Below are 24257 nucleotides of genomic sequence, written 5' to 3' on the forward strand. Positions count from 1 at the left end.
CCCCGCCTACACTTTCCCCTCCCCTTTGAAGATGGGCGGGGATGACGGCCGCATGTCTCCTGGCATGCCACGCTCGCCTTCGCCACCTCTTGCCTGACGTCATAATAGCGGTTGGCGAATGCCTTTGGCCCGGTCGCAGCCGAACGCGGCTGGTTTGAGCTGGTGCGTCGTCATGGCGACACCGCCGGGCCTATAAATACAGGCTCTGCGGGGCTGGCGGGGCTTTGTCAGTGAGGCGGCCACAGAAGCAGCAGCAGCAGCGGCTATCCTGCGCGGCGGGCGAGCGGGCTCCGGCTCCTTCTCTCCTCCACAGCGGCCGGTTCTTCCCCCAAGTCCCGCAGGGTGCGACTGGGTAGACTCGACCCGCCCGTCGTCGTCCCCCCGTCACCGGCTGCCGCGCAGGGTAGGAGAGGCTGCTGCTGCTGAAGGACAAGAAACCGCCGCCGCCGCCGCAGTCTGAGGTAAGGCCGGCCTAAGCAGGCAAGCCGGCCACGTGGATGGTGGGGTGGGCGGAAGAACAGCCGCCGAGCAGGCCGGGCCGCCCTGGGGATGGCGGGGGTGCGCGGAGAAAGGGGGGCCGAATCGAGGGGTGAATGTGGAGGATTTTGGCGAGCCCTGCGAAACAACGTGGCGTAGCCCACCGCGCACCCATAAATAGGGGCTTGGATGATTATTAGTTATTATTATTATTAGTAGTAGTAGTAGTATTCGTTATGGGGCTTAATACTTACCCGCACGCACATTTAATTAAGAACGATTGTTTATGGTCCCCAATTCCGGTACATAATGTCCGTCTCCTAATTAACTTTATTAGCAGATTCTTGAGATTCTAAGCTGGCCTTAAAAGTATTTATTTTCTCTCCCACCCCAAACGTATTTTTTTTAAACTTGCTCCCCACCCCCGGGGGAGATTAATGTATTGGAAGTTCCACTTTAAACCCCCCCCCCTTTTTGCGTGTCTCTTCCCCTCCCCCACCCATCTCCCTAATATCCTTGATTGTCGTTGCGGTAAAGAGGATGACTTACTGTTCCTGGTAGGGTAACTACCATTCCGAGGTTGGCCTTGTGGGGAGACGGTGTGTATAGGGAACTGCGGGCTCTTATTCCTTATTTGTGCCGGGTAGGGAGGGAGAGAGGAAATACTGCAGTGCCCTTTCCTTTTCGGTCTCACTGCAGTAGATAGTTCAGCACTGGTACGAGGGGGTAGTGGGGATAATGAGGGGGTGGGGTGGGAGAAACCTTTGGAAATGGAAATATTAATGGGGGTAGGTGCTAGCCTGAGCAGCTGCTGTTCAGGTGGGGTCTGGGATGGAGGTTGAGAAGTCGTTTTTTGCATGTTTCTGTCCAGAAAGCTAGCATTAATGATGGCATGGTTTCAAGAAGTCAGTTTGAACTGGGTTACAGAGCCCCAGACTTGGGCCAACCCATTCTCATTCTCTTTCTCTCTCTCCCCCCACCCCCCTGCAATATAAAGGGCGACTGCAGATGCGGCTCTATTCTTCTTGATCTCTCCGCTCCACCCCCTTCACATGTTGGAGCTGGTGTGTGCTTCACCCTGCCACAGTTACCTTATCAGTTAGGGGAGGAGGAGAGAGGTAGCACTTAGTCATTCTTGGCTGCCACACATACAAAAGACAAAGCCTGACCCTCCTCAACAGAATTTGCGAGGAGATCTGGCAAAGTGGTGACAGCTAGACATATGTTTAAGGCAAGAGGGAGGAGGAGCTGCTTGGGTTGTAGGAATTGTCTGCCGGGTGTACAGCTGAAGTTGAGTGCTGGAAAGGAGATGGCTTGTTATGTCTAGTGCTTAAGAGTAAACAGCATTTTTCAAATGCGAGCCAGTAAAGCTTATGGGCTGGCCTTCCTCCTCTGTTCCAAAGAAGGGACTCTTTGCCATCTTGATAGTGGTAAATAGTGACTGCTACAATCCTAGGAACAGTTAGTGATTAAACTAAAATGTGTATGCTGTTACTTAAAGCTGTTGAACAAGTATAAATGATACTATTGTGTATGGGTTACTTGGAAGAATTCTCCATAAAATGATGTATGGATTTATTTGGAAAGTTTTATGCACAGGGTTTGCTTCTGTGGAATTTGAAGTGGCATGTGAACGTGCACTCCTGAATTTCTGTTGATTTATATTTCTTAAGCAGGATCTATAGCAAAAAGATACATTCAGTTTACTATGGGTTTACCCACCATAGGAATTTGAGTTCAGATTCTATTGTTATACAATTGGAAGGCCATTGGTATTAGTGAAATAGCTTCAAGTTATGCCCAAGGTTCAACATTATTAGTGGAGCATAAGCATAAGGCTATAAAAGATATTGTAAAATTGATGAAAGGGCATAAAAAGATTGAGCCAGTAGGGACATACTAAAAAAATTGCTTACCTTGCTCCTTCAGTAAAATTACTGCTTTTCAACATACTTAGTTGGTTGCTAAGATACACTTTCAAAATATGGGTCAAACATTGGAAAAGCACGGTGTATTTTAGAATCTTGTGTTCTAAAAGCATTTGTGCAGGCTGTAATGTACCACATTAGTGACATCTCAGACATTTTCTCATCTGTTCTTTCCCTCCCAATCTTTTCATGGTGATTTCAGAGATGGAAAGTAGACTGAACGGAATGCAAATTAGGAATTCAAACACAATTAGTCATTTTAATGGCATCCATCTTGTTCCTTGATAATAAATTGAAATTTGAGTTAAATTTCAGGCCTGTACATTTTGCTCTGTTTAAATTATTTTTATGCTGTTTTTCAGAATTGTAGATCCTCCCTCAGCAACTTATAATGAAAGAATAAAAAATTAATTAATTACATAATTAAAATCAATGCATATTAAATGCTTATTAAATATAAAAATTGATATCACCTTGTGAATTTTATTTATATTTAAGTCTCTAAAATTTTTACATCACTGTTCTCTGTTTCCTGTGGCTGTTTACAAAAGGCATGGTGGAATGTGCAAGTGAATTCAAGCACAATTTGTTTCTTGTCTGTCTTTGAAGCAAGTTGGACTGCAGAACTGCAGAGATTGTGCTAGCACAACAGCAGATTGTTTCTATGTTGCATTAGCTGCCTTGTCCCCAATTATGCCATTCATTCCCTTAGGATCTCTACATCTGCCAATTGTTTTACTGTTAAGGGCCTGGAGGTGGCAGGAATGTTTTGACATTATGCCCTGCAGGCATTCATGCAGGAGTCTGGCATCAAGCCAAACCAGAGTGGGTCAAGCTGTTTAATGCCATAATTCAGCTTTTTATTGTTTTTATCACCAGGTTGTGTGAAAACGTGTGCTGTTATTCACTTGGGGTGACAGCAGAATTACAGTATAGGCAGCATGTTCCCACTGTCTTTAATGGAACTTACTCCAAGGATTTCAGCCTTAAATCTGTAGTGATATTAGAGCAAAGAAACAGGCTGTTTTCTCTAATGTTATACAGATTTTGTGTACACAGCTGCTGGTTCTTGACCCTTAATCTGTAGCTACCAGCTACTGCAGAGTGCCTTCTCTCCTCCATTTTCCTGCCAACCAGGCCCCCCCCCCCTGTCTGGGCTCCTGCCAGGAGTATATTTAAACTCCTTCTGAGTGACCAGCATGGACTGTGTATTTGGCAGTTGTATTTGCAATTCCTCACAAACACTTACGCTTTTTCCATACTCTGGGCACCCCCTTTTAGTTGAGTCAAAGCAATACTACATGAAATTCTCAAGTGTGACAACTCACTTAACTTTTTGTAGTAGCTTAATTAAACTCCATGGAGAACTTGAGTTTTCGGAAAGCTGTGGAAGAAAATGGACACTTAAATTGTAGCAACTACATGCACCTGTAGACAGACTTCTTCTTTTATGAGTAAAACAGAAACAAACACAGGAAGCTCTGTCTGTCTTCCTATTGTTTGCCTCTTCTAATCTCAATGTTCACTGCAAGAAAGTTTGTTTGTCTTTTGGTACTGGTTTACTCAGGAAGCTCCTAGGTCCAATTCCTTAAAAAGACACATTTTGGCATAAATGTTGATGCCTAAAAGCCTTTTATAATCCAGAACAGTTCATGTAACTCATATGAAAATTGCTTAGGGAGCATAAAGGTTACTTTCCTGTTTCAGGATCTTCCTTTCCTGGAGAGACTTCCTTGGAGCACAACTAAAAGTAGTTGCCTTCAAAATTGCACCTTGAACTGTGAGAGATGGCTTTTTAAGTTGCTGTACAGTGGTACCTTGGGTTACAGATGCTTCAGGTTAAGGCTCCGCTAACCCAGAAATAGTACCTCGGGTTAAGAACCTTGCTTCAGGATAAGAACAGAAATCGTGTGGCGACAGCGGGGAGCCCCACTTGCTAAAGTGGTACCTTAGGTTAAGAATGGACCTCCAGAACAAATTAAGTGGTACCTCAGGTTAAGAACAGTTTCAGGTTAAGAACGGACCTCCAGAATGAATTAAGTTCTTAACCCGATGTACCACTGTATTTTCCATTCCCCTTGTCTCACTATGACGGGTGGGAGAACTAATAAACTCTTTCCTATGTCTTTGCAGTTTTTCACTGAAAATCACTTTGGTATAACAACATCAAGCAAGATGAATGACTTCAGTGGTGAGGAATTCAATTTTTCTTTCCTTGACGAAGGCTTTACTGCAAAGGATATCCTAGACCAAAAAATAAATGAAGTTTCTTCCTCGGTGAGTATGGTAGATAGATTGAATATTTTTTTAAAATGTTTTATATTAAACGTAGGGTTGTTGCTATTGTAATATACACTAGTAGGCAACTGCATATTGACAGATGAATGTTTTCTTTGTTTCCAGGATGATAAAGATGCATTCTATGTTGCTGACCTTGGGGATGTTCTCAAAAAACATTTGCGGTGGTACAAGGCCCTCCCTAGGGTATCTCCTTTCTATGCCGTCAAATGTAATGATAGCATAGCTCTAGTGAAAACTCTGGCTGCTCTTGGGGCAGGATTTGATTGTGCCAGTAAAGTAAGTGACTGCTTTTAAATGTTTTGATTAAATACTGTGTATTAGAAATTAAAATATTTCTACCTTTGATTTAAATTGTCTTATTTCCAGAGAAACCATTTCTAGTAACTAATGTGCAAACTAAAAAAAATGGATTTTTTTTCCAGACTGAAATACAGCTGGTCCAGAGTGCTGGTGTGCCTCCAGAGCGTATAATATATGCAAATCCATGCAAGCAAGTCTCTCAAATTAAGCATGCTGCAAACAATGGTGTGCAGATGATGACATTTGATAGTGAAGTTGAGCTGATGAAAGTTGCAAGAGCCCATCCAAAAGCAAAGTAAGAAACATTTACAATTTATTTTGGTACAATCTATATGTTCTCTCTAGGTAAATGTGAGGCCCCAGATAACAGATGTTGACCATTTAGGCAGATCTGTGCAAAAAACAGGTGGCATTGCTGTTTTTGACAGAATAAAGGTAGCTCCCCACCCCCAACTATTAAGCTACTTTTTCACAGAGCAACTACAAATGTGTGTTCTGAAATACATGTGCATGTGCTTATATGTTCTAAAATGTTTTCTAGGCTGGTCTTGCGCATTGCAACAGATGATTCAAAGGCTGTTTGTCGCCTAAGTGTTAAGTTTGGAGCTACACTAAAAACCAGCAGGTTGCTGCTTGAACGAGCAAAAGAACTTGATATCGACATAATTGGAGTGAGGTGAGCAGCCGGGTTGTGTGGAAGAAATTGCACACTTGCTACTTACAAATTCTGCTTTTGTTAAGAAGGATGGGCAAAACTCCCACTAACTCAACCCATCTTTTCTAGTTTCCATGTTGGGAGTGGCTGTACAGATCCTGAGACGTTTGTGCAAGCTATTTCTGATGCCCGTTGTGTCTTTGATATGGGAGTAAGTACATTTTAAGATCGTTTCCTATAGCACTAACGAGTCATAGTACTGTGAGATTGCCAGAATGTGCCTGAAATACAAAATATTTAAAGTAAACTTGGGAAACCTACATTTTTGTGCTGTTGGTCTAAGATGCTAATTCAGATTAGTTAAAATTCTTGTTTGCTTCATTAGTTCAGATGGTGAAACTGATCAATACTATCAATAAAAGCATGATTTGAATCACATTTCAATATTTCTGCCTTTTAGGTTGAGCTTGGTTTCAACATGTACCTGCTTGATATTGGTGGTGGTTTTCCTGGCTCCGAAGATGTGAAACTTAAGTTTGAAGAGGTACACAACCTTAAGTGCTTTGTTTGTGAAGGGCATTCTTCAAACTTTGCTCCCCAGATCATATTAAACAACTCCCAGCATCTGCTTCCAATTGACATGGAGGGGATTTCACTATTATAGGCAAAAGATGTTTGTATAAGTTTCTTGAAGTACCAACAAGCACATGAGTCTATGGCGGCTGCAGGTTTCCTTCTCCCACTGAAGCGAGACTTGAAAGAGGCCTTTTGTTGTAGCCAATAGAACAGGTTGTATTATGTGTGGTGCCCATGACAGCTTCTCCAGTTTGCAAATGTGCCTGTGAGTCAAAAAAGGTTTGTCAGCCTAAATTTAAGAGTATTGCTTAGAGTGAAGCCACCAGTTTAATTATTTCTAATATATATATTTACTTCATTACTTATACTGCTTAATAGATGTAGCTTATAGGCAGTTTACAAGTATAAAACAACTTGTACTAAGTAATAGCTTTACCTACATGAATAACTTTTACCTTGCCACTGTGGAAGAGAAATCTGCATCGTGATTTTCAAGTTGAAATACTTAGCTATACAGCAACATCAATTTCTGGGCTACACCGTGATACATTTTACAGCATAGTAGAAATTTACTTGCTATGTTGTATAGCCTCCATACTGCTAAAGTGGCAATACAGCCTGCGTTAAGCTTGAAAAAAATGCTTACAGGAACTCTTCCATATATGGCTGTTTCAGTTCTGCTGCAAAACATTGAACCTTCAGTCTTAAATTAGACAGCTAGTATAAGTGAATACACTCTAGATTGAGTTAACAGTAGCTGAAGTGGGCAGGGTGAATGGAGGGATGGGATGCTACATCTCTCAACTCCATTGTTCACACTGAAGCGAGGGGGAGGCAAATTGCTATGCTAGCCTGGAGCTGATGCAGACAGTGGGGCTGACTGCCTGTCCCTGCCACCAAAACACCTGATATTGGGGCACAGTACAAACTACTGTGAAAATAATGTGATGCTGGTGTCGCTCTGGGTAGAGGGCACATCTCTGTCCCCTTCTCACCCCCCAACAGTGCAAAGGGAGTTTGGATTGCATCCAAAGTCAGTCCTTCACATTCTAGTTCAGTGTTTCCCAACCTTGGGCCTCCAGCTGTTTTTGAACTACAATTCCCATCATCCCTGACCACTGGTGTTGCTAGCTAGGGATGATGGGAGTTGTAGTCCAAAAACAGCTGGAGGCCCAAGGTTGGGAAACACTGTTTGAGCAATCCAGATGTGCATAGCTGAAAGTTCACAAAAACTTTCTGTTGGCTTTAAATCGAGTTGAGATTGCTTGGGAAATCATGAACTGATTTTCCAAGTCATAACTTTTTTTAGAGCACTGTTGTGAATGATTTATCAAATTCAAAGCAACCTCCTTTCCCTAGTGTGGAAGTTCTGTTTCTGTTCTAAATCATATCCAAGTTTTTAGTAGATTATTCAGCAAAGAGCCAATAGTTTGTTGCTGGATTCTGACCCATCAGTCTCTTGCATTGAGAATGTAGTGCAAGCTAATTGTTTATTGGATATCCATGTTGCTTAACAACTCTATTAAACCCATTTCTCTCTCTCTCTCTCTCTCTTTAAAAAGATAACTAACGTAATCAATCCTGCCTTGGACAAGTATTTTCCTTCTGATTCTGGAGTGAGAATTATTGCAGAGCCTGGCAGATACTATGTTGCATCAGCTTTTACACTTGCTGTTAATATCATTGCAAAGAAAGTAGTAATAAAAGAACACACTGGATCAGATGGTATGTAATACTTAAATCACATCCTGGACCTTACATGTTAACTGGCCAAATACTCATAATTTATTTTTAAAAAAATAATTTTATTGATTTTTACAATTTTATCATAATCATTATTTCAAAAACAAAATACATTATAAATCCTCTGCTTCCCCCTCTCCCCCCTGTGACTTCCCTCAACTTCCTTTTCTGGTTCTTTTGGCATATTATCTCATCCTGCTTATTGGTTAATTCTTATTATTCTTCCCTTATCATTTTAACATCTTGTTTCTAGTTCTACACTTATTTTGTAAATTGCAAGTGTTTAATCAAACCCTGCAAGTGAGTCAATTGCTTTACATTGATTCTGTATATATAATATAAATGGTTCCCAGTCCTTCTTAAAATCTCTATTTTTTATCTTTATCTTGAAGTCTTTCCGTTAGTTTTGCAAATACTCATAATTGATGGTGGGAACAGAGGAGAGGTCCTTAGAGGGGGCTGGGCCACCCAGTGTTGGAATGAAAATTAGTCAGTTTTTGTTTTGTTCATAAGAATTTCAAAAGCAGGGGCTAGGCGGGTAATTTTTCCTGATGACAGTAACCATGCACAGCACTATCCCAGGTTTCTGTTTCTTGGTAATGGCAAAGCATGACAAAGTTGGGAACTGTCTTTTAAATATCTAGCCAGTTGCTCTATTCTAATATTCTTTTCCCCCCTCTCCCCCAAATAGATGATGAAGAACCAAATGACAAAACTCTTATGTACTATGTAAATGATGGGGTTTATGGCTCTTTTAACTGCATCCTGTATGATCATGCACATGTCAAACCAGTTTTGCAAAAGGTACTATGTGTATATTTTATATTCTATTATATAGTGCATTTCTGTATAAAAGTATACTGTTAAACTTAAGCCCATTTGTGCTGTAGGTAACTGTTACTTGTCATTTATCTATGCCAGATACTTAAAATGGGAAAAACAAAAGAGCATCGGTTCTTGCAGGACTGGTATAATGTAGATCTAACTCAGCGACTCTGACTCCCCACATCCCCTAGGACCTTTTGGAAATTACTATGGGTCTTGGTGGATCTCAGTTGTTGTTCTGCCTGATGTAACAGATGCAATTCCATAGAATTCAAAATGTGATGCAATAAGATACAATATAAGAAATAAAAGCAATAAAATACAATTTAAACATCAGTATGACTATTCAATATGATGGATGTGCCTCCTCCCATCTTCAGCTAAAAATCCACAGATGGCACAAACCACAGTTTGAGCAATCCTTTTCTAACTCATCTCAGCATTATGTAGTAATGGAACACATTCTAAATACCATATTATTCGCGATTGTCTTATTGTTGACTGCTGTGGCAGTATGTATGCAATAACTACTTAAATTTTAAATTCTTTCCAGAGACCTAAGCCAGATGAGAGGTACTATTCCTGCAGCATATGGGGACCAACCTGTGATGGCCTAGATCGCATTGTTGAGCGCTGTGGCTTGCCAGAGTTGCAGGTTGGGGACTGGATGTTGTTTGAAAATATGGGTGCCTACACAGTGGCAGCTGCTTCTACTTTCAATGGATTCCAGAGGCCAACAATACACTATGTAATGTCAAGACCAGCATGGTTAGTAGTTCTGCTTTTAATGAAAGTACACGCTTAAGTTTGACTTAAGTGTGAGTAAACTCTTGTTTGAAAAAGGTTATGTAGATTATTATGATAGGATAGAATATAAATAGACTGTGCACTCCACCCTGAGTGCACAGAACACGTTCAGTTGCCTGGTTTGCATGCAGTTTTAATCCATAGTTCATTTTAACAGTCATGGCTGGGGAAACCCAGCCAGATGGTTGAGGTATTAAATATATTATTTATTATTATTTATTATCTCCCCACCACCACCACTCCTGACAGCCTTGGGGAGGGAACAAGCCGGTTTGGTTTGTTACGAGTTGTGACTGTGGGCTTGTGTCTTTCAAACAGCATGAGGGGTAAGCTAAGAACAAACCTTGACTTCTGTTTGTAGAAGAAAATTAAACGCAAGCCAGGGTTCCTATCTTACAACAAACAAGATAGGTTTGTTTCCTCCCACACATAGCAGGGGAGGAACAAAACCCTCATGCATGTTAAACCATAGTTTAACGTTGTGAGAGAGCTGGACAGCCAATTTTGCTGTCATGTTTTCTCTAGTTCAGGGGGGCTGCTGTTTGGAAGGCTTGCTTTATCATTATGACTTCGTCACAGTTCTATGAAAGTGCAGAAGCTCATGTTGGGTGCAGAATTCACCTGTTTGAGAATCTCAGCAGAATCTTAAAAAATAAATCCTCAAGGGTGTGAGTGCAGTGCTTGGCTAAAACTCAGAAGGCAGAGCATTTTCAAAATAAGGTTTGTGGTACATAGTTTTCACTTTCCCATAGCTAGGAAGTGCAGTGATTTGTACTGTTCACAATCCTTTTTGGTGCAGAATCTAGCAAGAGATTAGTAGAGGGGTACACACAGTCATGGTTATCTAGGCCATCTAGGTTACTTACACTATTTCTTTCTCTCCCCCTCATTAGGCAATTGATGCAGCGGATAAAGGAGCAAGGTTTTCAAGCTGAAGTGGAAGAGCAAGATGTCACTTTGCCACTCTCATGTGCCTGGGAAAGTGGGATTGAACACTATCCAGCAGCTTGTGCTTCAGCTAGCATTAATGTATAGATACAGTTTTGGCTAACATGCAAGTTTAGGAATGGATTTTTAGGGCTTTTGGGACCATTAACTTAATTCTTGCTAGAATTTTAAAATGTTTTTGAATGGCTAGGGTGGCGTAAATGTAACTTGAATAGACAACTAGGAGACGGGGAGGTCACATTTATCTGTGTTCCTATGGAAACTATTTGAATATTGTTTTATATGGATTTTTATTCACTTCTCAAGTATACTACTAAAACTGATCCTTTCTGCCTGTCAAGCATTGTAGCTTGCATATCTGGCAGAATGGTCTGGACGTAGTATTGTGACCTGACTGTTTTACAATAAAGTCTATTGAAATAACTGGGTAGCTGTTCCTTGTCTGTATATGAACAAAAATCTGGGCTGAATAGATTTTAAGATTTTGCGTTGTCACCAGCTCTGGGCTTGAACATTATTTTGATATTTCTACATAATTAGGCCTTCCCAGAAAGCAACTAAGGTGGTTCCCCTCAAGCTGGCTTTCACTGTGTGCTGCTTTTTCTTTTTTTTTTTTGCCTTTGATTTTTTTAACTACTTGATAAGACACCCCCAAAATGAAGGGAAGAGACTCTTGAGATAAGGCTTGCATGTTGTAATTATGTATATACCTGTAACATCCCATTTAAAGTATATGAAGTATCTTTTAGTTCTTGGCTATCTGAATTTTAATCCAATACAAGCCTGCTTCTCTCAGATTACAGAAATGCCAGTCAACGATACTTTGCATACAGAACTTTTGTAAATTGCCCAGGCACATAAGCTTGTATGGTTTCTTTGGTTTATTCTGTTGAACAATAAAAATGTTCTCTGCAAAGCATTTGTGTGGGAAAATGGCCCGTATGTAGCATTTAGCTAATGAGAACACTTTAAGAATCTGCTGAACTGCTTTTTCAAGGCAGGTATTTTTTTAAAAGTTTAGTATGAATCGTAGCTCAGAATTGGATTCCACTATAAAACATAGTCTTGAAAGTAAATGCATCTTGTTTCAGTGGGACTGATTTCAAAGTAAGACTTGGAAGCACAACAGCAGGTTTGCAGTCCTCATGAGAATGAGTTTTGGGTTTGACCACTTAAGTGTATGAAATGCTGGTTTTGCCTTTGCCACAGTTTCTGTGGCATCAGAATCTGGCTTTTCTTGTATGTCTTACCTTTTCATGGTGGTGTTAGCGCCACAAAACGGGGGGGGGGGGATCTTTGCACAAGTGTCATCTTTATCAGCAGGAACTTACAAATTAATACTTGATTCAGATTCTATGATTCCTGGTGTTCTGAATGGTGTATAATAGCTATAAAACAAAATAACTAAAGCATGTTTTATAAAAACCTGGATGTGAATTACAGCATGTAAATCAAACATTTTGAAAAGCAAGCTATTTGCAACACAGTTTTTCCTTAATTTCAGCTATGAATGATGGGTTAAAGCCCAAAAGCACTTAGAGAACATACTTAGGACAGCTATTAAGCTGGTAGAGAAGTAGCTTTACCTGTACTCCTGAGGATGAGCAGGCAGTATTGAGGAGCTGGCTGTCCTGCAGGGAAAGAGCCCACTAGAGTGGCACTAGTATTCAAATTCTGATTTTCCTTGGATCTCTAGGGCAATGGAGTTCTGCGATAGTTATGCATAGCTTTGCTGGTCAATTGAGTATAAATTATACGAGAAGAGGTTATTTCAGTTTTAAAATGCAACAGAACAGGAAAAGCAGACTGATAACCTAAAACTGGAGATATTAAGGGTCAAAGTCACTACACCTTGATTAGTACTTGGAGCATAATAGCATATTGTCCCACATGGTGCATTCTGTTCCTTGGACTTACAAAGTGAGCTATCGTTATCCAAAAACTATCCAGCTGCCAAAAACAGTTGCTTCCTACTTTATGCAGCACTGCAGTTACCCAAACATTTGGGGCTCTGCACTGGACAAGGTTAATTAAAAATGCATTCCATCTTCCATAGGTGTTATCTGCTATAGATATGCAGACATTAAAAATACCAATGGGTGCTCTCTCACTTGCTCTATCTGCTACGTTTGCACAATTACTGTTGTGGAGGGAATGGGGCTATTTCCATACTTACTAAGAAAACCCAACTTCCATGCCAATGTTTTTTTTAAACCATACCACTGCTATCGTTTAATATCACTTATACCCTAAACTTATTTTATACTATTACTACTAAATCTGGACAGTTTTGAAGAACTTTATTACAACTCTGTTGCCAGATTTACCCCATTCCAGTTAAGCCTCACCAACACTATAACTGAGGACTTGTGTTAAAATCCGTTTCAACCCCTACTGACCTATTGAAGCACAGGTCTGCTTCTGCTATACTATCCTGAAATCTTGTTCTGGCTCTCTTACTACACACCAGAGCCTTGTCCGGTAAACAGCCTCAGAAAACCAGTATGCTTGACTCTTAATTAGTGCATGAAGGGGTTAAAACCATAGAGCAAGTTGCCTTGTGAGGCTTAGCCTATGTCACTTCCCCTCACCTTGGGAGGAAATAGGCAATCAAGCCTTTTTTTAATCCCACTCCACATGTGGGGAGGTCTGAGGCAGCCAGCCTTATGGTTTTTCAACCAGCTTCTTTTGTTTCAGACAAGAATGGAGCTTGAAACTAGTATTTTTTCTATACCAATAGTTTAGAAACTTGCCTTTTGTAACTAAGCAACATTTTACTGCTGCATGGAAAAACACATGGATCTGACCTTGGAAGAGTTTTGTAAGTAAACCATTTTATAATTTACCAAGTGGGTGGTCTACCTCTGTACCAGGGCACATTTTAAAGGTTTTGCAGCCTATATTTCCACACTTTGTTCTTTGCCTCATGTTTTGCAAAGTTAAATATCTGTTCTGGTTTTCTCACCAAAGAGTTCTTGCCCCAAACTTGGCTTTCAGGATCCCAACAAGCCTAGCCTTCCAAACTGAGACTCCCTCTCTTCTCCCTCAGTGTTGGAGGCTGGTTCTCCCATTATTTCTGAGCCAAGCGATTTGTCTACCTTTGCAAGTCTTTGGCCACCAAGCCACTCTTGCTCCCTTTCAGGGCTGCTTCCTCATTCCCCTTCCTCTGCTGCCGTCTACTTTTGGCTGCCCACCACAAACATCAAGCACCAACCAACACAGACTGACCCCGGACTGAGTTGCTCCCAGGCTTTTATTACCTTCTTCTGGTTCTCATTGTCTACCCTCAGCCAATCACGCAGTCGAACTGAAAATTCTAAACCTGCCGTTAACCAACCAGAATGTGTCTTGCTTTCTGTCCTTTTGCATACGGAGAGTTCTATCTCCAACGCCGCCTCAGTTGTCAGTTGAGCTTCCTCAGCGGCAGTTAAACCGAATTTTACTCAGTTTTCTCCATCAAACACATGACAATACAAATGACAGAATACGTGGCAATGCCCATTAACCGTTTCAGCTAAACAGGGTTTCTTCACAAATACCACTATGTATGAAAACTGGGATGGACCGTAGTTAGCTCAATGGGGATAAAGAAAAGCGAGTGAGGCAAACAAATGAATAAATAAAATAAACAAGGGCCTGAGGGAAAGGGGTGCAGGTGGAGACAGAGGAGGCTAGGAAAGGTGGGAAGATGGAGGGAGGAGGACGTAGGAAAGGAAGGGGAAGATGGGGCAGTGGAAAGGGGACAGAGGAAGGTTTCTGTGAACTGTCCTGAGAGCTCTGGGTATAGGGCGGTATATAAATTCAATAAATAATAATAATAAAGTAGGTGCCTGAGAGGAAGGGTGCAATAAAGCCAGTGGAGGAGAGATGGAGGAAGCATACTAAGGGGAAAAAATTGAGGAAGGATACTGGAGTGCTAAAGGGAGTGGGGGGGGGGGAGTGGAGCAATTGTTATCCTCAGCAATTGTTATATTGTTGCATCAGCTGTTTTGTAATATTTGTATTTATAACTTTTTCTTTTTGCCAAACCTGTCCTAGGAATGGTAATTGGCCATTTAAGGACTGGGTATACATTTCAGAAACAAAACCATAAATAATTATCAGGCTCCAACATTAAATCCTTAATTTCATCTGTGTTGGTTTTATTACATGGCCAGAAACTTTAGATACGCTCAAAAGTTACATCTGGGTCTGAGGGTGAACACCAGGAAGAGTAGACTTAACATACAAAATCGGTCTTAGGGCAGGAAAATATTGAGAACCCTTGAATTTAAAATAAAACAACTTTATTTTATGCAGTTTTGACGTCATTTGCCAGTAGGTGGCAGCAGTGCTACATGCAGTACTTATTTCTGTCTGCTCCTTGCTTAGCTATGGGCTACATTTTTGGAATCACAAACATGTTTTCCCACGGTTCATATCTTCAGCCAGATAAGCTCACCAATGATGGGAGATGAGAAGGCAAGAGCTTTAACATAGCTGAAGAAGTTCAGTTTTGGGTGATTCCAGATGGGTGTTTTTATCATAGAATCATAGAATTGTAGGGTTGGATGGGACACTATGGGATGCGAGTGGTGCTGTGGTCTAAACTACTGAGCCTCTTGGGTTTGCCGATCGGAAGGTCGGCGGTTTGAATCCTTGCGATGGGGTGAGCTCCCGTTGCTCTGTCCCAGCTCCTGCCAACCTAGCAATTCGAAAGCACGTCAAAGTGCAAGTAGATAAATAGGTACCGCTCCGGCGGGAAGGTAAATGGTGTTTCCACGTGCTCTGGCTTCCGTCACGGTGTCCTGTTGCACCAGAAGTGGTTTAGTCATGCTGCCCCCATGACCTGGAAACCTGTCTGTGGACAAACACTGGCTCTCTCTGCCTGAAAAGTGAGATGTGCATTGCAACCCCATAGTTGCCTTTGACTGGATTTAACTGTCCAAGTGTCCTTTATCTTTTACCTGTGGGTCATCTAATCAAACTCCCTGCAAAGTCAGATGGCTTTATCTTACACATACAATTTTTTTTGCAGCATCTACATGACACTGTTGTCATTAAAGTGCCACTGTGTATTTTCTCCTATTTTCTCCTTTCAGGATGTAAATCAATAATGATGCCTCCAGACAACCTGTTTATTGAGTATTCATTCTGATTGGTTTGCAGGGAGATAAACTGACATTTCATTTTATTTCATTTCACTTTTAAATTGTATACCGCCTTTCTACATTACTATATGCAAGGTGGTTTATAAGCTGAAGAAACAAGTTCACACACGTAATAATCTGATCCATTACAAAAAAAGTCACAATAGCTTTAAAATAAACAATTTATTTATTTATATTATTTTGTTTATTGAATTTATATACTGCCCTATACCCGGGGGTCTCAGGGTGGTTCACAGAATAAAACCAAGATATAAAACCACAAAATACATAATAAAAATAAAAACAACAACCCAATAGCCACCCCCACGAAAACACATTTTAAAAGGGCATAGTTTTAAATTTATATCAAATAAAGCAACATTCAATAATACATTAGAATATAATAGTAAACAGTAAAATTAAATATCGGCAAGTAATTAAACTGTTTACACTTATCAATGACAATAAAGAATTACTAAACTATAATCAGTAAAAATAACAGCAAGTCACAGTGCATAAAATAACACAAAGCATACAAAACCATGTAAATGGATCAAATTCAGAAACAAGGGCACACAACTTATAAAATTATTATTTTTTATGTCCCTGCACTCCTCTCTTCCCAGCTGTTTCTGCTGTTCTCAAAGTAATGGCATGAGAAAGGTTCCTAGGCCTGGAGGGTGGGGCAAGGCAGGTGGAAAAAGCCCTTGCCTGATGAGCAGCAGAAAGTTTCTCTCCCCTCACAGTTCTTCCTCTGGAGCAGCTCCTTCAGGGCTGGAGGACAAGTGTTATCCTACAGTTTCCAGTGATTTTGAGGGGATGGGGCTACAAAGGAGGAGGAGGAGGAGGAGGAAGTAAAGTCTGTTGTGTAAGTGGAATGGCAACATTGGCTCTATGTTGGAAGTTTCATTGTGAGGTATTATCAGTATGCTAATGACACCTGCTTCTTTTTCTCTTTTTCATTAAATACAGATGAAGCTGTGGAAATTCTGAATTGTCTGTGATCAGCATGGAGACCAGAAAACAGAAGCTCAATCCAGACCAGGTAAGGTAGAGGTTCTGTGGGTTGGTGGTTCATCTAGTATTCAACCTGTTTTTCGATGACTTTGCACACCGCCTGTTACCTTCAGCCTTATCTACAGAAACTAGTGGGTTTTTCTGCAGCATAAAATATCTTTCAGAGGTCTGCATAGAACAGGTCCTTTTAGATAGAGATAGCCTAGTCCCAGTTATCTATGCCGTGGTAAATCTTGTTCAGATTATTACAATGTGTTGCACTTGGGACAATGTGCTGTACTTAGGACTATTGCTAAGGGCCCTTTATTAACTACAATTTGTGCAAAACACAGTAGCAAGTGTACAGGGCATATCTCACCTGTTCTCAGGTCAGGGAGCTGCACACTGGTTTCTGGTCCACTATTCAATAAGCAAAGTAACCGTATACAAAAAACTGTTGCCAGGTTAGTCCCAGAGAACTGCGAAGAGATAAAATAGCTAAGGTGACACCTTTCAAGGGACCAATTTTCTGCATCTGTAATGGCATATAAATTGAACTAGCGTTACATCAATAAAAGCTGACCCACTGAAAGAGATGTGTGATATTATCTGAATATCTAGCTTGGCTCATCACCTCTACAAACCAGAATGGGAAAATACTCTGATTCCAAACAAATAAAATGAACAGAAGCCTAGGAAACTATCTAGTTCAGTATTGTCTGAACTGAATAGCAGTAGCTTTCCTTTATTTTAGGCAAAAGCCTTTCTCAGCCCACCCTAGAGATGCTTGGGATTGAACCTGTGATCTCTGGAATATAAAGCACCCTACCAGTGAACTATAGCTGCTCCCTAAACCACTGTGAGAAACAAGACTGTAAAATGCTACTTTTCAGATGGCCTTTGAGACCTAAACCAAACGCAAAAGAAGACTGTCTTACAAAATGTCCCTTACACTTCAGCATGTCAGAATGCAGGGGGTAGATTCAGAGGACCGCTTGAACTCTCATAACTCAGAGCTGCGTAGAGGGAGAAAGAATAAAATTTATTGGCTCTCATCCTTAGGGCACCAGCATGCCTGTTCATAGCAGCCGTGTGTCCGTGTGTGTCGGACTTTTAGAAAACAATGCAAGATTATCCAAATCCCCAGATAATCTGTAGAATGAATGTGGAGTCCACAGTAGGATTTCTAGATGCACAGCTGAATCCTAATATTAAAGCAGAAATCCTTTCAGTCCTGGGTAAGAGCGCCATCTCCTACTAGAGTTCATTGGAAGCTGCTGTTTCAAATGGAAGGTCCAGTTCACTGAATGTGATGTAGTAAACCAGGGGCAGCCAATGTGGTGCCCTTCAGATGCTGCTCACATCAGTCCCAGTCCAATGATGAGGTGAGTTGTAGTCAGAGCTGTAGGAAGGTCAGGTGGTACTCGGTGCATAAAATTTATTGTCACCCCCCCAAACATTGTTTTTTGTTGTTGTTTTTTTTGCCTACAAAAATGGTTTTACAGTGGTGCCTCGCAAGACGAAATTAATTCGTTCCGCAAGTCTCTTCGTCTTGCGGTTTTTTCGTCTTGCGATGCACGGTTTCCCATAGGAATGCATTGAAAATCAATTAATGCGTTCCTAGGGAAACCGCCTTCAGACCAGGTCCGGGGACAGACTGTCCCCGGACCTCTTCTGAAGGCTGGGGGGGGGGGGGGGGACAAGGGCTTTTCTTCCCACCCCCAGCATTTTAAAAAACCCCGGGACAGCGGAGGACTTCTCCGCTCTCCGAGGCGATTTAAAAGCCCCTGGGAAGGCAGGCAGGGGGGACAAAGACTTTCGCCCCCCGCCCGCCTTCAGAAGGTGTTCCCGCCCCCGCCCCGCTTCGGAACAGCTTTCCGAAGTGGGGCGGCTGGGGCAGGTGTCCCCGCCCCCCCTCCCCACTTCGGAACAGCTTTCCAAAGTGGGGCGGCTGGGGCAGATGTCCCCGCCCCCCCTCCCCACTTCGGAACAGCTTTCCGAAGTGGGGCGGCTGGGGCAGATGTCCCCGTCCCCCCTCCCCGCTTCGGAACAGCTTTCCGAAGTGGGGCGGCTGGGGCAGGTGTCCCCGCCCCCCCTCCCCGCTTCGGAACAGCTTTCCGAAGTGGGGCGGCTGGGGCAGATGTCCCCGCCCCCCCTCCCCGCTTCGGAACAGCTTTCCGAAGTGGGGCGGCTGGGGCAGATGTCCCCGCCCCCCCTCCCCGCTTCGGAACAGCTTTCCGAAGTGGGGCGGCTGGGGCAGGTGTCCCCGCCCCCCCTCCCCGCTTCGGAACAGCTTTCCGAAGTGGGGCGGCTGGGGCAGATGTCCCCGCCCCCCCTCCCCGCTTCGGAACAGCTTTCCGAAGTGGGGCGGCTGGGGCAGATGTCCCCGCCCCCCCTCCCCGCTTCGGAACAGCTTTCCGAAGTGGGGCGGCTGGGGCAGGTGTCCCCGCCCCCCCTCCCCGCTTCGGAACAGCTTTCCGAAGTGGGGCGGCTGGGGCAGGTGTCCCCGCCCCCCCTCCCCGCTTCGGAACAGCTTTCCGAAGTGGGGCGGCTGGGGCAGGTGTCCCCGCCCCCCCTCCCCGCTTCGGAACAGCTTTCCGAAGTGGGGCGGCTGGGGCAGGTGTCCCCGCCCCCCCTCCCCGCTTCGGAACAGCTTTCCGAAGTGGGGCGGCTGGGGCAGATGTCCCCGCCCCCCCTCCCCACTTCGGAACAGCTTTCCGAAGTGGGGCGGCTGGGGCAGATGTCCCCCTCCCTCCCCGCTTCGGAACAGCTTTCCGAAGTGGGGCGGCTGGGGCAGGTGTCCCCCCCCCCTTCGGAACAGCGTTTTAAAATGCTGGGGGTCGGGAGCGAAGCGCTGCCGACCCCCAGCATTTTAAAACCTTCCCGGGACACGGGGAGATTTTAAAATGCAGGGGGTCGGCAGCGCTTCGCTCCCGACCCCCAGCATTTTAAAACCTCCCCGGGACACGGGGAGATTTTAAAATGCTGGGGGTCGGCAGCGCTTCGCTCCCGACCCCCAGCATTTTAAAGCCTTCCCGGGACACGGGGAGATTTTAAAATGCTGGGGGTCGGCAGCGCTTCGCTCCCGACCCCCAGCATTTTAAAACCTCCCCGGGACAGAGACTTCTCTGCTGTCCCTTGGAGATTTTAAAATGCTGGGGGTCGGCACGCCCGCCAGCATTTTAAGATCGCCCCCGGCAGGCGGGGGGAAGGCAGGCGGGGGGAGCAAAGACTTTTGCCCCCCGCCGGCCTTCAGAAGAGGTCCTCTTCTGAAGGCCGGCTGTGGGCGAAAGTCTTTGCTCCCGACCGCCAGCATTTCCCTATGGGCTTTCGTCTTGCGATGCAAGCCCATAGGGAAATTCGTCTTGCGAAGCGCCTCCAAAACAGAAAACCCTTTCGTCTTGCGGGTTTTCCGTCTTGCGAGGCATTCGTCTTGCGGGGTACCACTGTACGTTATTTCATATGTTCTTACAAAGGAATGTGGATTCTGGGCCTCTGATGATAAGTAGGCGACTATGGACAGATACTTAAATCTACAGGATGGATTGTGTTTTGGCTTGTGTTATTTTATTTACATTTATTGTTTATTTATTTAATAAAATTTATTTTTTTAAAAAACCTGCAAAGTGGTTTACCAAAAAAACCCCAAAAAAACACACCACAGCAGTAAAATCAAGAAAAATCAACTGCATGCAGAAGGTGGGGCAAAGCCAAGGCAAGGCCTAATCTTCACATAGGCCGACTTTCCAGGACCCGGGAAGCCCAGTGGAGGGTAGGGCAGTAGGGTGATTCATAAAAAACTTTTTTTTAAAAGATGCCTGCTCCGAAGGTCTTATCTTACTAAACTAGGGATTATCAGTTAACATCTTGACCCTGCTCCACTGAATTGAAATTTCAGCCTTCACGACATAGGAAAACGGCCAAGTAAACAGCTATTTTCGTGGAGGAGGGTCAAGATATTAACTGATATGCATGAAATTTCAGATAAGACCTTCGGAGCAGGCATTTTTTTTAAAAAAAGTTTTTTATGAACTGCCCTAGTAGGGCAGTAATTGTTCCTTGATAATTTGTCACCCCCCTCCATGATGGCACCTGGGGCAGACCACCCACCCCCTTTCCTATGCCTCTGGTTGTAGTTCAGCAATATCTGGAAGGCACCATGTCAGCCAACCCTGTAGTAAACAGTAGCATAAAGTGCATACATGGGAGATGACAATTAGGCTCTAAATCTTTTAAGCCTAAACCTAAGGCATTGAAAGTATGTTCATTAAACATTTCAAGTGATTCATATGTTGTTTGCCAACTGCTTGTCTGGAGACTGTTCCATCCATCTGTAAAAGTGATTCTGTGAGAAAGAAAGAAAATTGCATTCATGCAGAAACACACGGGATGCAACGATCCCATTAATATGCAATGTATATACCATCCTGTGTTTGGTAAAGGTGAAAGCTGTTTGCTGGGGGGGGGGTTTTTGGGGGGTGGTTGCATATAAAAAATGCAGAAGGTGTGCTCCATTGTTCCACAGTCTCACACGGAAGCCTTAGCTTTGTCCTAAGCAAAATACTGGAGTGCACATTCCATAGCTCTGCATCAGAGCTAATGGATAATATTCAGACACCTTACTTTTTTATGTGTGTGTTATGTTTTTATTGTGGTCCCCTCCAGATGTTGTCATCCCTGACGATTGGCCATACTGGCTATGGCTGATGAAAACAAGAACATCTGGAAAGCACCCTATTGGTTACTCCAGTACAGTGGTGCCTCGCAAGACAAAAATAATCCGTTCTGCGAGTCTCTTCGTCTAGCGGTTTTTTTGTCTTGCGAAGCAACCCTATTAGCGGCTTAGCGGATTAGCGCTATTAGCGGTTTAGCGGCTATTAAAGGCTTAGCGACTTAGCGGCTTAGAAAAAGGGGGGGGGGAGCGGAAAAAAATCGCAAGACTCGCAAAACATTTTCGTCTTGCAAAGCAAGCCCATAGGGAAATTCGTCTTGCGAAGCAACTCAAAAATGGAAAACCCTTTCATCTAGCGGGTTTTTCGTCTTGCGAGGCATTCATCTTGCGGGGCACCACTGTATTAGAAGGTTCAAACTGAAGCGTCTCACTCATATCCCTAAACCTCTTTCTTGCCCTTTCTTGATGTACTAACAATCTTGCTAATCTGTCCAGGTACACACTGAGCCAGGCAGAAAAGTCTGTTCTTTTGTGGGGCCTTTCTGTCTGCCTCACTAACTCCACACATATGAAACAGGAAAAAGAATTTTTCATGGGTACATCAAGGTGTTCATATTTAGTATGTCAAAAAGAAGGCTTGACCAGCATTTTACTCCCTGGAATTTTTGAGATGGGGTTACACACATCATATATAAAAACGTTTTTACAGGAGTGAGCACTCAATCATAGGACCTCCCACCTGTGCTCTGAATAGTTTAGCACTGCCTTTGACAACCTGGTGGTTTGGACTACAACTCTCATCAGCCACAGCCTACACAGCTGGAGCTGATGGGAGCTGTAGTACAAAAGAGCTGAAGGCCACCAGGTAAGCAAAGAGTGGTACAATACAATCAAGAAGACTATGTGCTATTTGTTCACATATGCAAAAAACAAAAAAAAGTCACTTCTTACTGAAGGCACTGTGAAGAGGTGGTTAAAGTTAGTGGTTTACTAAAGTGAAAGAACAACAAGAAGAGCAGAGACCCAGTTGCAATGTTTGAATTGTCTGGCAGGGCTAGAAATGGCGTACATGTGTGCGTGCATACACAGGCCCCGAGTAAACGTAAAGCTCTGAGCAAGCACTATACAGCCCACTGACCAGTGAAATGCAATCAGCACTGGAGCAAAAAGCATTCATTATTTAACCATGTATAATGACACTATGCTGCTACATAGCAAGGAATTAAGTATATATTCTGGAGTATTTGGCTAGGGTACCTGGAACAAGAGTATTTAAATATATACATTTCAACCAGATAATATATATCTTACTATTATAAAAGGATGCTAGCTGGCACTACGTTAAGATGTGTATTTCAAGTTGAACAGCAGTCTGGTTACCACAATTTGTTACGGACTAGAAGGACCTTTGGTCTGATCCGGCAAGTGTCTTCTATGTTCTTAGAACATGTAAATCTCTCCATTCCCAGACCTATATTGGAGCCAGGATTATATGTGTCCTTTTCACTTGTATCTGGCCTCAAATGTTGCCCCGCAGAAGAAGACCTATTGTAGCATGATGAGCAAAGGTGGCTACTGAATGAGCTTTTGGTTGGAAGAGTTCAGGAAAAAACCATCTAAATGATACATTATGCATTGTGTATTTTATAGATGCGTACAATGAATATTTTAAAATCCATAGTATCCAGGCACTTGGGCATGGATGAACACACACAGGGCTCCTGTGCTGAATCATTCATGGAGCTTTTTGCATCGTTGACCCATAAGTTCCATAGAGTTGCACCCACTGCACTGAAGGCACTTGTGTTTCTGGTCTTGAGGGACCACTCACAGTCCTCTCCCTAATTCAGGGATTGATCTGGGGCATACGAGTAAGGTCTTCCTTAAGGTATTCAGGGCTTAAGATATTCTGGACTAGTACAAAAACTTTGAACCTAGTCTGGTAGCAGATGGGAAGGTCTTTTAACACTGATGTAATGTGTTGGAGGCAATCTGTTACCATCACCGGTCTAGTAGCAGTGTTCTGCACTAGCTAAAGCTCTGGACCAGACCCAAGGACAGCCCAACAAAGAACACATTGCAGTAATCCAGTTGAGGTTATTGATGCATAGACTACAATGGTCAGGTTGTCCTTGTGTCCTACTTTATAGGGGATAATTCTCTATTTGAAAAGCTCCTCTGCTTGAAGAGCTGTCTAGGCCAAGTCTTAAGGAACTATAAAAACAGTGAGGAATAGGGGCCTAGAAGTTGCACATCAACAGTTAGCACCTAAACACCAGACCGAGTAGATTTACAGATCAGCTGATCACTGTCTTGCCCAGTATGCAGTGAATTATATTTCTGTTTTAATTAGAGTATTTCTCCTTCAATTTGCTGCTATGCACAAACATCAGCATATGCAAATCTGAATCCACCTTTGCCCCCTTTTTTGTATTGTATTTCCCTTTTTTGGGTGATGTGTTAATGGTCACACTATTTTGGGCTCCTGGACTTGGCTACCTCAACCAGTCATCTTATTCTTAGTAATATCATGTACAAAACAAATATTCTATTAGTGAACCATGCAGCATTGCATAGGACAGATCTGCAGAGAGAAACTTGCCTGGTGGTTTATGGCAAATAAGTATTGCTGAGCTTGGAAGATTTTGTTAATTAAAGAGATGTAAGGCCACCAATGCAGGTGCATTTCAAATTTTAGCGGCACCCTGTTCAAGGCCAAAATTCTGGGCCCCCTGCCTCTCGCCTTCTGTTCTGCATGTGCACTATGTCATAGATGTGATGCCCTGCAGCGTGTCCCTTGGCTTGGGAACCTGTTGTGCTGCCCTAAATCTACCTCTGACCAAAGCATCACAGTTCATATATGATTATAATTTACTGTATTGGCAGTAAATCTAGATAAT

At 43.0% G+C, this 24257-nt stretch overlaps 1 protein-coding gene and 2 long non-coding RNA genes across 3 annotated transcripts in view; 2 read left to right on the top strand and 1 right to left on the bottom strand.

Moving 5' to 3' along the window:
• Window positions 1-215: 215 nt before the first annotated feature.
• Window positions 216-10983, top strand: ODC1 (ornithine decarboxylase 1). Its single transcript, XM_028722525.2, has 11 exons — window positions 216-461; window positions 4539-4682; window positions 4809-4982; window positions 5129-5301; window positions 5548-5682; window positions 5791-5872; window positions 6122-6205; window positions 7800-7962; window positions 8672-8784; window positions 9359-9573; window positions 10506-10983. Exons 2-11 carry the CDS (start codon window positions 4581-4583, stop codon window positions 10645-10647), a joined length of 1383 nt encoding a protein of 460 aa, XP_028578358.2. The 5' UTR covers window positions 216-461; window positions 4539-4580; the 3' UTR covers window positions 10648-10983.
• On the bottom strand, window positions 6273-13786 carry LOC114593792 (uncharacterized). Its single transcript, XR_003705784.2, has 3 exons — window positions 13659-13786; window positions 12147-12292; window positions 6273-6500 (listed from the first exon to the last, which is right to left on the bottom strand). It is a non-coding gene; the product is annotated as an uncharacterized LOC114593792 (long non-coding RNA).
• Window positions 13787-13804: 18 nt separating this feature from the next.
• The window catches only part of LOC114593793 (uncharacterized), a 31002-nt gene continuing 20549 nt past the window's right edge, over window positions 13805-24257 (top strand). The window contains exons 1-2 of the long non-coding RNA XR_013392355.1: window positions 13805-14105; window positions 16662-16734. This is a non-coding gene — a long non-coding RNA (uncharacterized LOC114593793). The remainder of the gene's footprint in view (window positions 14106-16661; window positions 16735-24257) is intronic.

This window comes from Podarcis muralis, chromosome 3 (genome assembly GCF_964188315.1).
Source record: "Podarcis muralis chromosome 3, rPodMur119.hap1.1, whole genome shotgun sequence".
Taxonomy (NCBI): Eukaryota; Metazoa; Chordata; class Lepidosauria; order Squamata; family Lacertidae; genus Podarcis; species Podarcis muralis.

Bases quoted from the DNA above. Each gene is read 5' to 3' on its own strand.
- ODC1 (XM_028722525.2), top strand. From the start codon at position 4,581: ATGAATGACTTCAGTGGTGAGGAATTCAATTTTTCTTTCCTTGACGAA. The intron at 4,683-4,808 runs GTGAGTATGGTA...CTTTGTTTCCAG, and splicing joins TAAATGAAGTTTCTTCCTCG to GATGATAAAGATGCATTCTA. The intron at 4,983-5,128 runs GTAAGTGACTGC...TTTTTTTTCCAG, and splicing joins GATTTGATTGTGCCAGTAAA to ACTGAAATACAGCTGGTCCA.